At 40.3% G+C, this 12,304-nt stretch overlaps 2 protein-coding genes across 3 annotated transcripts; one reads left to right on the top strand and one right to left on the bottom strand.

The window, feature by feature from the left end:
* Window positions 1–2,539: 2,539 nt before the first annotated feature.
* Window positions 2,540–8,438, bottom strand: nolc1 (nucleolar and coiled-body phosphoprotein 1). Of its 2 annotated transcripts, none has more exons than XM_017412798.3 (13): window positions 8,302–8,438; window positions 7,942–7,997; window positions 7,043–7,187; window positions 6,814–6,940; window positions 6,599–6,723; window positions 6,340–6,460; window positions 6,032–6,151; window positions 5,861–5,950; window positions 5,447–5,779; window positions 3,875–5,242; window positions 3,642–3,763; window positions 3,486–3,569; window positions 2,540–3,403 (listed from the first exon to the last, which is right to left on the bottom strand). In XM_017412798.3, the coding sequence occupies exons 1-13, from the start codon at window positions 8,410–8,412 to the stop codon at window positions 3,245–3,247; spliced, it is 2,961 nt and encodes a 986-aa protein (XP_017268287.1). In that variant the 5' UTR covers window positions 8,413–8,438; the 3' UTR covers window positions 2,540–3,244. The 2 variants fall into 2 exon arrangements, with proteins under 2 accessions (XP_017268287.1, XP_017268289.1); XM_017412800.3 differs by having other exon boundaries at window positions 3,262–3,403; window positions 3,486–3,541.
* Window positions 8,439–8,762: 324 nt separating this feature from the next.
* mrps6 (mitochondrial ribosomal protein S6) lies at window positions 8,763–11,677 on the top strand. Its single transcript, XM_017412833.3, has 2 exons — window positions 8,763–9,362; window positions 11,567–11,677. Exon 1 carries the CDS (start codon window positions 9,024–9,026, stop codon window positions 9,354–9,356), a length of 333 nt encoding a protein of 110 aa, XP_017268322.1. The 5' UTR covers window positions 8,763–9,023; the 3' UTR covers window positions 9,357–9,362; window positions 11,567–11,677.
* The last annotated feature ends 627 nt before the right edge of the window (window positions 11,678–12,304 follow it).

The following is a 12,304-nucleotide window of genomic DNA, read 5'->3' on the forward strand; positions in this document are numbered from 1 at the left end:
AAGCCAAACTGCTTCTCAACAACTCATCCATGTAAACCCCAAGCAAGCGTGCTGTCAGATTTCTCTGCTCGGTGAACACTGAAGCAGAACTTGATGTGTAACTGTTGTCAGCCTGGAGGGGGGGCCGTATTTGGAGTGTCTGCGGGCCGAACTCATAAGTCAATTTTCTTTTTCTTTTTTTTTGTGCGTAATCAGTTTAATCACATTTCCTCGGTGTGTACACACATGAATTATGTGGAGAGGATGTGCTGTTCTTGAACTGTGCTTAATGCTTTGATGGGTTATTCACAGTGAAAGAGTTATGAAGATTATTAGATCACGCTGCATCATGTCGTACAAGTTAGTGCAAAATTTACCATCGCAGAGGTCAGACTGTTGGCTTTATATTGGATCAAGAGGAAACACTTTCAAAATAAAAGGCCGAGCATTCCTGGAGGGAATAAATATCAGCTGCCTCCTTTAACGCCACAGTTTTAGACTAAGTTTATAGATTTATAGCTGATAAAATAACATCAATGTCACACTCAGAGTATCTGTTATGAATGACTCTCGGCTACTACCACTCCTAATTTTAACATAATATCTGTATATCTGTTGACTGAATTCTATCCATTTTTGTGTGTTCAAAGCTCAAGTTGGCTCCAGAGGTTAATAAGCTGTATATGTGCATCCGATGAGTGTTTCCTGAACGTTTCATTAAAATTCATCCAGTGCTTCATGAGATATTTTGATTAAAAAAACAGATTTTGGCAAAAAATTATCATTTGCCTTTTGGTGCATTTCATAATAAACAAAACTGAGCTACTAAAAGAGAAAAAATTCTGTTATCTATCAACCTAAATCTTAATCTTTTAAATTGTAGAAGCATTTTCACCGAGTTTGAGGAGGGAAATAACCGTCATTTTCTGATAAATGCATTTACTGCTGATGTGAAATTCTAGTTTTTTTTTACCCCCCGATGGTGACGACAGCTGTCAAAATCCTTCCAGGTTTTCCATAGTGGTGCTGCAAAATGTCCAGCTGCACCCAAAACTGAGGTCCCAGAGGGAGAGCTGTCCAGATCACCGTGTTTATGTGATGTCTGGACCGTGCTCCCGGATTAATGAGGCTGAATGAGAACAAAATGGACTTACTGTTTATGTCCTGAAGACCCAGTCATTCTGTACCGTGACTCATTACAGACCCTTCAGGAACAGATTACCTCATTAGCCTCATTTTTTTTCTTTTGTTTTGGCTAATGTGAAGAGCTAAATGGAGTAAACTAGCCGGTGAGCAGAAACCAGGTTACTGTTTGAACGCTGAAGCCCACTTTCATCAGGTGACAGTTTGCATACGGCTCCTCCTGTCCCACATTTTCAGCTGATCCTCAGTGCTTCAGCAGAGGAACTGCACTGCCTTCTGGTGGCTGGAAAGATGATCTAATACCGACAGTCATAACTAAAAAAAAATTCTGAAGAGGTTTCGAAGGTGGCTGCTGCCCCAAATTCCAACATAACAAAAATGCCGACGTTTTGATGCTGCCTGTGAAGTGTAAAGAGAACCAAAATCAAAACGTTAAAGCTGCTCATTATGGTCACCATGGTAACCACGCACCTACGTCTGTCACTCCCTCACTGCCAAGTTATCGAGATAGACAGAAACAGACTGAAAAGTAAGTCTCAAACAGTCATTTTGCCAAAAGCTCTAAGTCAGATCTTTAACATTTTTGAACCGTGAACGACAGACTGATGGTCGCAGGTTTGCATTTATATGTTTCTACAGTTTTATGTGGGAGATGTAATGAGGTAAAAAGAGATTTGAAGAAAATATTTTGATCTAAAATATGTGTGGAGGCTTGGGTGAGCACACTCTGTATTCTGGGAGGATTTGAGAGGAAACCACAAATCCTACAGAAGTGAGACACACCGGGTGAAAGAAGACAAAAATATCTACGTTTTGATGTCTAGTTTGTAAACTTACTAAAAAGAGTGGTGGAGGTAAGCAGCCTTTGTTTGCAAAAGATTAGAAAATTTCAGACAACTCAGCCGTGACATCAACTGTCAGCTAAACATTCTGTGGAAAAATCTGTAAAAATCATAAAACTTAAGCTGCAATTGTGTCAAATCTGTAAAAGATATCCAAATACCTGTTCAGCCATGGAAAATCTAATTTTCTGATCAGTTTGAACTTTATATATTTTTACTGTGAAGTCTGTCTGAGCTGCAGAGGGCTGGGTTTTGTGTTGTTTAGCCAAAAATCAGGGTTTCTTTTAATTTTTGTTTACATTTTCAACATATCACTACCAAACGTTCAATTTGCCTCTTTTATTTCTAAGTTGCAGAGGATTAAACTTGGTGACTTAATGGTAAATAGCTTATTTTTTTAGAAAATAATTTTCCAGGTAGCATAAATCACACAAGCTTGAAATTATTGTAGGTCTCAAATGTAATGTTTAATGTTTAAATGCATTAAAACTGTCAGCAGAGTGAAATTTAATGTTTACATTCCTTGAGGACAAACTACAGTCTGAGTCAGGTGGAATAAAAACTGAAGACATGAAAACATTTAAGCAACTTTATTTAATGTTAAAGAATTAAAAAAAGGAAAAAAAATCAGCGGTACACAGAAGTTTATACAGTAAATTCAAACTAAAGACAAAACCTGGTTCTTAGTCATCACTGAACAGAACAGGGAGGTTCAACATCAAAGTCTCAGAGATGGATGGTGAAGAAATCTGTGGTCCTAAACGCTGAAACTGAATAAAATTTATAAATACACAGTATAAAACTCTGTTTGATTTAATGTTGTAATGTAATGGTAAGAACAAAAAGGCCCAAAACCTTTTAAATCTAATAGTGGCCAAAAAAAAGGAGAAAAACATCAACATCCATACAAAATTTAACCTTTTAACACAGAGTTGAACAGGATGGATGGCTGTCATTCAGAATTAGCTAAATGAAAAACTGAACTTACATTAATCAAAGTAACGTCACCTTTATTTGAGGAGGAAGTACGTTAACCCAAAAGGACTTAAATGTCTCTCCGTTACTTGGTGTCCTGCAGCCACCTAGTGGCTATAAGTTAAACTGTCACATTAAAGTCGACCTATACAGCCAGGGGTCACAGCTGTAAACATCTGCCTGAAGTCACAGGTCAAACAGAGGGTTTCCTCTACAAACTGAAGTCAAAGAAAACTGTCTGTTGGGTTCCCTGCTGCAGGGTGGTTCCTGATCACAGGTAAGATACAGTTAGAGTTCAGGGGTCCTCAGTCGCTGTCAAACTTCACTGAGTTGATGGTAGTGGAAATGGCTCCGCCTCGGTAGCTGCCCCTCTTCTTCTTCGTCTTTTCGTGACGGAATGATTTGCCCTTGGTGAATTTGAGTACCTGGTTAGCTTTCTGTCCCCAGTCTCCGTTCGCTCCGGACTGGAATCACAAAAAAGACGATCTGTAAACAAACTTCTTTGTTCGTGTCCAGAACCTGAGACTGAAGTGGATCCTGACTCACCTTAGCTTCAAAGGAGTTATCTGCAAGACGGGGATCCACTTCTACGCGCTCTTCCACTATTCTCCGGAAAGGTATATTAGAAGACTGAAATAAAAAATGAAATCCATCAAATGTTTAAAACTCTTCCATTCTGCAGCCACAAGCTGTAAGTCTTACCTTCTTATTGGCTTTAGGGAAGGTCTGCGGTGTCGTGGTGACTTTCTTGTTTTTTGGTGTCTTTTCTTCCGTCTCTTCCTCCTCTGATGACTCTGCATCTTGTTTCCTCTTTCCATTGGCATCTGCATGAGTTAGAGGAAACAGCTTTACTTCTGCCCATATTAAAAGACAACACTGCTAACATTTCACTAACCCAAAGACAGCCCAGCTTGGTTTTTGTGCATTAGACCTACTTGTCATTGGGGTGGTGGGTGCAGTGGCTGCTTTACGTGCTTTTCCTTCCTCCTCTGAGGAACTCTCTGAGGAGCTGCTCTCCTTGTTTTTAGCTGCTGGGGTCTTCTTGGCTGCTACAACTGGTGCAGTGGCTTTTTTGTTACTCTGACTGGCTGCCTCCTCTTCTTCAGAGCTGCTCTCGCTGGATGATGAAGACTCTGCAGGCTTCGCTGCGGGCTTCGCTGCAGCCTTCGCTGCCGTCTTAGGAGTTGCTGCTTTACTGTTGGTGGCTGCAGGCTTAGCAGGGGCAGTCTCTGCCTCTGATTCAGAGCTCTCCGAGGACTCAGAGCTGCTCTCTTTGGCCTTTTTGCCTGCAGCTGCAGTTACCTTCTTGGCACTAGCAGCTGCTTCATCCTCAGAGTCTGAGCTGTCAGAGCTGCTTTCTGCTGCTGCAGGTTTCCCTGCAGGTGTAGCAGACTTTGAGACCGGTGTAGCTGCTTTAACTACTGCAGGTTTCGCTTCAACTGGTTCTTCATCTTCAGAAGAAGAGTCAGAGCTGCTCTCTGCTGCAGCTGCAGGAGTGGTGGGCTTTGAAGATGGTGTAGTAGATGTTCCTGCTTTGGACTTGGTTTTAGCAGGTGTAGCAGACTTTGAGGCCGGTGTAGCTGCTTTAACTACTGCGAGTTTAGCTTTAACTGGTTCTTCATCTTCAGAAGAAGACTCTGATTCAGAGCTGCTTTCTGCTGCAGCTGCAGGAGTGGTGGGCTTTGAAGATGGTGTAGTAGATGTTCCTGCTTTGGACTTGGTTTTAGCGGGTGTAGCAGACTTTGAGGCCGGTGTAGCTGCTTTAACTACTGCAGGTTTGGCTTTAACCGGTTCTTCATCTTCTGATGAAGAGTCTGAGCTGCTCTCTGCTGCAGGTTTTGCAGCTGGGACAGTGGGCTTTGCAGTTGATTTAGCTGTTTTAGCAGCTGTTGGCTTGGATTTTGCTGACTGCTCTTCTTCTGAAGATGAATCAGAGTCTGAACTGCTTTCAGCTGCAGCAGACTTGCCTCCTGCAGCAGCAGGCTTCAGAGCTGGAGTAGCTACTTTAGCTGCAGGTGGCTTGGCCTTAGTCTCTTTTTCATCTTCTGAAGATGAATCGGAGTCTGAGCTGCTCTCTGCTGCAGCTGCAGGCTTTGCAGCTTTTACAGCAGGCTTCGCTGCAGCAGTAGCTGCTTTAGCAGCTGGTTTGGGTTTCACTGGTTCCTCCTCATCCTCAGAGGAGTCCTCAGAGTCCGAGCTCGTCTCTGCGGCCTTTGCAGGGGCTTTAGAGGCAGCAGGTGGTGCTTTTGGTGTTGCAGGTTTAGTCAAAGGTTTTGCTGGAGCCTCATCTTCAGAGCTGCTTTCTGAATTGTGGATAAGAAACGACTGTTCAGAAAGATTTGCACCAACAATAAGATCAAAGCAATAATCACAGGCAGTGGGGACAGAAAATATCATTCAGTTGTTTTAAAAGATGATCAGCTTTTATCCCACATACCAGGAGGGTCACATGCATCAATTCCAGTTTTCACAGAAATGACCTCAAGCTGATGTCTGGCGTCTCTTACCTGAGCTCGAGGACTCGTCTTTCTGAGCTGGAGCAGTCTTGGTATGTGCAGGTTTAGCTGTGGGTTTCTTTGCTTTCTTCTTTCCCTCCTCCTCTGAGGGAGAGTCTTTCTTAGCTTTTTTTGGTGCAGCAGCTTTAGCTGGAGCAGCTTTAGCAGGGGTCACCTTCGTTGCAGGTTTCTTCACCTCCTCCTCCTCCGAACTGGATGAGTCTTCATCTGAGTCTTCCTTTGCAGCGGGTGCTGCTTTCGCTTTGACTTGTTTACCCGGGACTGCTTTAGCTGCTGTTACTTTGGCTGCAGGCTTTTTGGCCTCTTCTTCATCTGAGCTTGAATCTGTGATTATGAGAAGGACGTATATAAATTGTCCAGCTTTGTTTTAACCTGGGAGGAAAGCGACTGGGATCGGGTTGTTACCAGAACTCTCCGAGCTGGACTCTTGCTTCTTGGCTGCAGGTTTGGACACAGCAGGTTTTGCAGGAGTTGTCTTTGCGGGTGCAGGTTTTGCTGCAATGGTTTTGATATTGTTAGGCATAAAATAAAAACAACTGTTGCCGAGTCAAGATAAGAAATGTGGAACGCTCTTACCAGCTACTTTCTTCTCTTCCTCGCTGCTGTCATCACTGCTGTCTGAAGATTCTTCTTTAGCCTTACTGGCAGCTGGAGCCTTATGGATTGAAGCAGGAGGTGGGACTGCACTGTACACTCCTAACAAGACAGAAGTCGATGTTTAACATAAAAAAAACACGGACGTCTTGTACAGGATCTAAACACATCTGTGGTCATAAATAGCAAAATACAATTCATGGGCATCTCATCTATGCACACAGAATACTCATATGTGAATCAATTACAAAGTACATAACTACTGAAACAAAGCATTTATAAAAACGCACCTGGTTTGGGTTTCTTGCTTGGTGGAGCTTCATCCTCAGAAGAAGAGTCTTCACTGCTAGACTCAGCTTTAGCAGCAGCAGCAGCGGGAACCTTCTTCACTGGAGCAGGTTTAGCTGGAGCCTTGATGAGATCAAAGGTCAGAGATAAATGTTTAGATTCACACATTCTATACTGTTGTCTTTGCCTAATTTTACTGGAAACAGGAATAAACAATCAGGTGCTAAAATACAGAGTTATGAAGGGATTCTTCTTCTTTACCTTGGCTGGCTGCTCATCTTCAGAGTCTGAGGAGCTGTCTTCACTGCTGCTGCTCTCCTGCTTCTTCTGAGCTACAGCTTTGGAGGGAACGACTGCTTTGGACGTGACAACGCCTGTGCTGGCTTCTGTTGTTAGAATGAGACATTTAAATTACATTTATACACTCAAAACCTATTTTAGTTAATAAGGGTAAATGTTATTGACTTCAGGCTTACTTGGTGCAGCTTTGGCAGGCTGTTCGTCTTCAGAGTCGGACTCTTCACTGCTGGAGCTGCTGTCTTTCTTCCTTGTGCTGCCAGCAGCAGCAGCAGGTGGAGGAGGAGGAGGTTTCTTAGCAGGAGCCTACATATAGAAACCACACTTAAATAACTGGATATAAACTAAAACATCTTGCAGCAATGACGAAACCTGGCACGGATGTTTAACGTTGGCAGTTCCTCTCACCTTTGCAGGCGCCTTCTCCCCCTCAGAGTCACTCGACTCTTCACTGCTGGAGCTTTCTGCAACAGCTTTAGCTTTCTTGGCTGCTGGACCGTTGACAGCTCCAGGCTCATTAGGAGGTGCTTTTCGTTTCTTGGCCTCGGGAGACCTTAATCAAGCAAAGTGAACTCTATTACTACTTACAAATTACTCAGATTACACACAGGGGTCTTTTGAATGAACACAGCGTGCACTTCCTCCACCCACTCTCACCAACAGAGAAAATGACATCACCAAAGGCAATACATTTTCATTTGTAAGGATCACAGTAAAAGTTACATGATGCTAAAGGCTTGAGACTGTATAAGAAGTGTAAACGAACTGTAAAAAATAAGAAATAAATCTTAAAGTGTCCAGCATATGCAGAAAGACTGATTGAACAAAACAAATTCAGAAGTTATTGCTAAAAATTTTCAAAACTACTTTTATTTTGGTACAACAAGGTTTAAGGTTTGGGCTAAGTAGTTGTGCACAAATGTAATATATATATATATTACAATTCTAACAGTCCTGAAAGACAAACACACAATGCTTCTAGACACTGACAGTTTAGCTTTTTTGACAAGATTACCCCACACTAAAGATACGATTTAAATTGTTTATCAAGTTTTTGTCATGTTTGGAGAACAATACTTCATTATTTTATAAAAAAAAATCCCAAAATGATCAGTTGTGAGACCTAGACAAAAAAACAACATTCATTTAAGTTATCAGATACAGAATCTTCAGAAACTCTAGGGAAGTGTTGCACAAGACTTTAAGACATTAAAATATAAGAAATAAACATCAGCACTATCTTTACTAGGATTTTAAAGTAAAACTTAAGCAATGATGAAGGATGGAGACGAAGGAAGGGAACTTACTTCACCCAGAAGTTGTAGATGTTGACGAGGCTTTCTTCATTCTGATCCTGAGGTTTCTGCGGGAAAAACACAAGTTAAGAAACATTTAAGTCATTCACGTTTAACAAATTCAGTGATTTAACAAGTCAAATTAACCCTACAGCCAATGCAAATGCCTGAATCTTTTTTCTTAGACGATGTAACCCACAGAAGAACCGTTTGTTCACTAACAGGTGGCTGCTGACACATCGCCGGTGCAGTTCGTTACACGTGCTAATTTAACCGGAGCCCCACGTTCCTTAAGCTAAACTCTTTGCCTCCTCGTGCACAGCTAAAAGAAGATGGCGCCTAATAACAGCAGCCTCCACGTAAAATACTTACGACTTTAGTCTGCTTCAGGAACTGCTGAGCCGCCTTGGTGAACTTGTTCTCCAGCAGAAAGGAATAAACGCATTTATAAAGATCACTCGGAACTGACTTTTGCTCCGCCATCTTTTACCACGCTCCTTGAGGAAAGACCGGAAGTCAGCGATGTGCGCATGCGCTTCATGACAACTAAAACAGGCGTCTCAAAAAGAAGATGGTTGACTCCGTTTGTATTTGCGCTCTCAAAAACAAGTTAATCGTTTAAACTGAAACATAATAAATAATTGCATAAACATTTTTTGACACATCGATTGTTTTGAATATAAAATCAGCACGTTTATGAAATTTAAAGCCTGTTATTTCGATTGTAAAAATCTGGGCGGAGTGAGCCCTCTGTAGCTAGACTACTTTAAATGGAGCGTCCTATCTGAAGCTAACTAATTTTCTGGAAATTTTACTGAAAACAAAATCTGAATATTACATCAAGAAAATATTTCATTGTTTAGGCAATTAAACAATGTAAAACAATTCGACATCGCATTTTCAATCAACGGTTTTCTCTTTTTTATTTTCCAGGAAGGCGCATGATTTATACGTCATCACTAAAGACCTTTCCTGTCCCTCGTGTCATAACAGGTCGCCTTTGAAATGAGAACACCGATGATGACAGCCGAGCGCTAACTGCTTTAAAAACTCCGCGACGAGGCCTTTTTATTTTATTTTTTGAACCCGAAGCCATGCCTCGCTACGAGCTGGCCCTCATCCTGAAGGCCATGCAGCGGCCGGAGACGGCGGCGACTCTGCGGCGGACCGTGGAAACTCTGATGGAGCGGGGCGCGGTGGTGAGGAACCTGGAGAACCTGGGAGAAAGGCTGCTGCCCTACAAGATGACCAAACACGATCAGAGGCACACCCGGGGGACTTACTTTCTAATCGACTTCTATTCTGCTCCCAATATCCTCACTGGCTTGCTGGACCACCTGCACCGTGATGTGGACGTGGTGAGGCCCACCGTGCTGAGGAAAGACGAGCAGGTCCGCCGGAGTACCTGCTGTGGCCCCCAGCAGTGACTGGATGTAAGGATTGACCCCCAAAGTGTCATCTGAATAACCTTAGTTGCGTTAAATTAAAACTACATCTGATTCACAACTCACAATAGAAAGATAGATAGAAGAAAAAGGAAAATAAATGTCAAATAATGTTTATTTTACTGGGTATAGGGTTGAGTAGATTGGCTGAAATGCTCCATTTTGGAGCATGCTTATGTCTGTTTAGAATCAGGAGAAAATAAATGATGTTAGATTTTCAAACTTTATTGTAACTCTTTAAACAGAGTAACACAATATTTTAAATCTATATCTGTAAAATTAACTGAGTTTTAGCACAGTTTTGTATTTGTTGAGATTGTTCAGCTGTAGCAGCCATCTTCAGTCAGGTCGACTCTTGTAGATGCACATCCAGTGATGGTAGTTTTATTGAAGTCTGCCCAGTGGTTGATGGGATATTTTGCTAACACAGAGGTAAACAAACACCTGAACGTGCAGACAGGTAATTACACAATCCTACCTTTTATTGCCTTCTTCATAAATATTAATAATAACGGTAGTCAAGCTCAAGAATCAGTTGCAGAAAAAATACTCTTAAGAAACATGTTTTAATGACCATAAAAGCAAATAATGCTATTTTATACTAAAAATACTATTAATATTTTGTGTGCAGATTGTATGCATCTTTAGAGTTATTGTAGAAAACTATAAAAAGTCAGTGTCTTAAACTTATTTAATAAAATAATACTATAAATCTGTTTTCTTCTAAGTTGTAAAACAGACATTGTCCAGTAGGGGGCACCAAAACGCTTCTTTAATATTTGGGATATTTCTGAGGGTTTTCTGGAGGGTAGGAAGAAATAAAAAACACATTTTACTGACTCTTACTATAATATTTATAGGTGACGATTACTGTCTACAAACGTTATAAAATAATCTGTTACTGTAGCATCGTCCTAAGTGTGGATAAAAGTGCTAGTAGTTCCTGACACACTGGTGCTTTAGCGCCTCACACAAAAATAAAAAAGGCCAAACTGCTGATGTAATGAAATAATAGAATAATCAATTAAAGGGTTTAACTTGAGTTACAGGGTTGAACTCAAAGGTTTGTACTGATAACAGGAACAACACAAACTGTGCTTATTGATTATAAGCTCAACACACCAGCGGTGTGGATTTTTTAAATCAAGTTTTTAACAAAAAAGTTTCAGTTTCTAACAAAGTGAGTTCACCTTAATGTCAGAGTTAACGTGGCAGACATTACCATAAATATGATTACCTATAGGAGTAAAATAACATCATAGACATTTTGGAAACCCATTTCAAAATATGCAAGTAAGAAGACATGAAAGTTTTTCCACATTATGCAGATAAACCTGTTCTCTCTGCTTTAGATCTGAGTGGATGTAAAGGTGACAGACTTCCTGACGCTAACATTTCCTTATCCAGTCATCAGCATTTTGCAGAAACTTGAATCATAAAAATCCTTTAATCAAGCTTAATACCTTCTCAGAAGTCCAACAACTATTAAACGCTGCCCCACCTGTGGAGAAAAACTAAAAATGTTCCAGATTTAAACTTATTATAAGTCTGACTCAGTGAAGAAATGATTAGACAACAATAGACGAATTTCAAGAAAACAAAGGTTATTCACTTAGTTGGTATTCAACCAGGAAAGTGAATAATCTTTGTTTTATATTACATTTTCAAACTGAACAAATGGTTTTTCTTTTTTTTATGTTTTATAAATTTAGAATTGCCCCTGTATGAGCTCACATGACCCACATTAATACAGAGATTTGTTTTTTTTAGGTTTACTGAAAAGCTTTTTCACTGTAAGAGTACATAAGTGGACAGAAAATGTTAAACAGCATTTCCTGTTTCAGCTCTGCTGCTGCGTTTCATTTGCAAATGTGACATCTTGTAAAAACATGAATATTTCTTACATTTAGCAGAATTTTATTTGGCATATTCCAAATCTCAGTACATTTTTAAAACAAAAACCTTGCATTAAAAACTACTTTTAATTATTTTATTTTTTTACACAAGCTGTTTGGCAGCATTTATCTTAGATTAGTGTGTAACAGTTTTTTTAAAAAATGATTAGATTTTGGACATTTTGCTCTTTAAAGTCAGACTTTAAACGTGCGCTGGCTGTAGTTCACAGAAATGTCTTTAAGCTTTTTTTATTTTGTGCTCAACACCATGTGACGTTTGTCCCATTTGTTTTACAGGTTTTCAGCAGAGTGTTGCTTCCCTTGATGACTTTTCCACAGCAGTCGGCCTGAATTTTGATATAATGTCATGTATAATAATAATATTAACAATAAATGTTTCTTTACTACTTTGGAACTTCCTGTGATTTCTTTTCGAAGCTAACTTAAGACGTTCTGGGCCATGTGATCTCTACAGTCATGTGGTTGCAATTCCTGTTCTTTTCATTCAGTCAGACACGGTTTATTAGCTGATGACACTTGATGACTGCCAAATGTCTCTAAACTTCCCAACTGATAAGTTTATGTTCAGATGCAAAATATATAAATAAATCGTGGCTTGAATCGTGGTTTTCAGCGGTTTGCTGTGGGGGATTGGAAAGTTTGATGAAGATTAGATTGTAAATGAAAATAACACTATTTAAAGGAATTCATGTCGTCACTGTCTTGCATGCCGGAGTTTTAAACAAACATATTTCACAATGTGCTGAATATGAGTTAGGATGAGTCAGCTATTACCACGACTAACTTTAGCTCAGTATCTAAAGCTGACTGAGTTATACCCAGACTCTTTAACTGTGAAGCCACGCTGTTGTAATGGATGCAGTTTAGCATTATCCTGCTGAAATATGCAAAGCTTTCCCTGAAGACGACGTCTGTATGAAACATAACATTATTCTGAACTTGTTTCATTGTTTTTAGATACATTTTTTGCAGAAGCTCTGCCCATCTTTACCTCTGGGAGATTCCACTTCTCTA

The sequence above is a fragment of the Kryptolebias marmoratus genome, linkage group LG22, assembly GCF_001649575.2.
Source record: "Kryptolebias marmoratus isolate JLee-2015 linkage group LG22, ASM164957v2, whole genome shotgun sequence".
Classification (NCBI taxonomy): domain Eukaryota; kingdom Metazoa; phylum Chordata; class Actinopteri; order Cyprinodontiformes; family Rivulidae; genus Kryptolebias; species Kryptolebias marmoratus.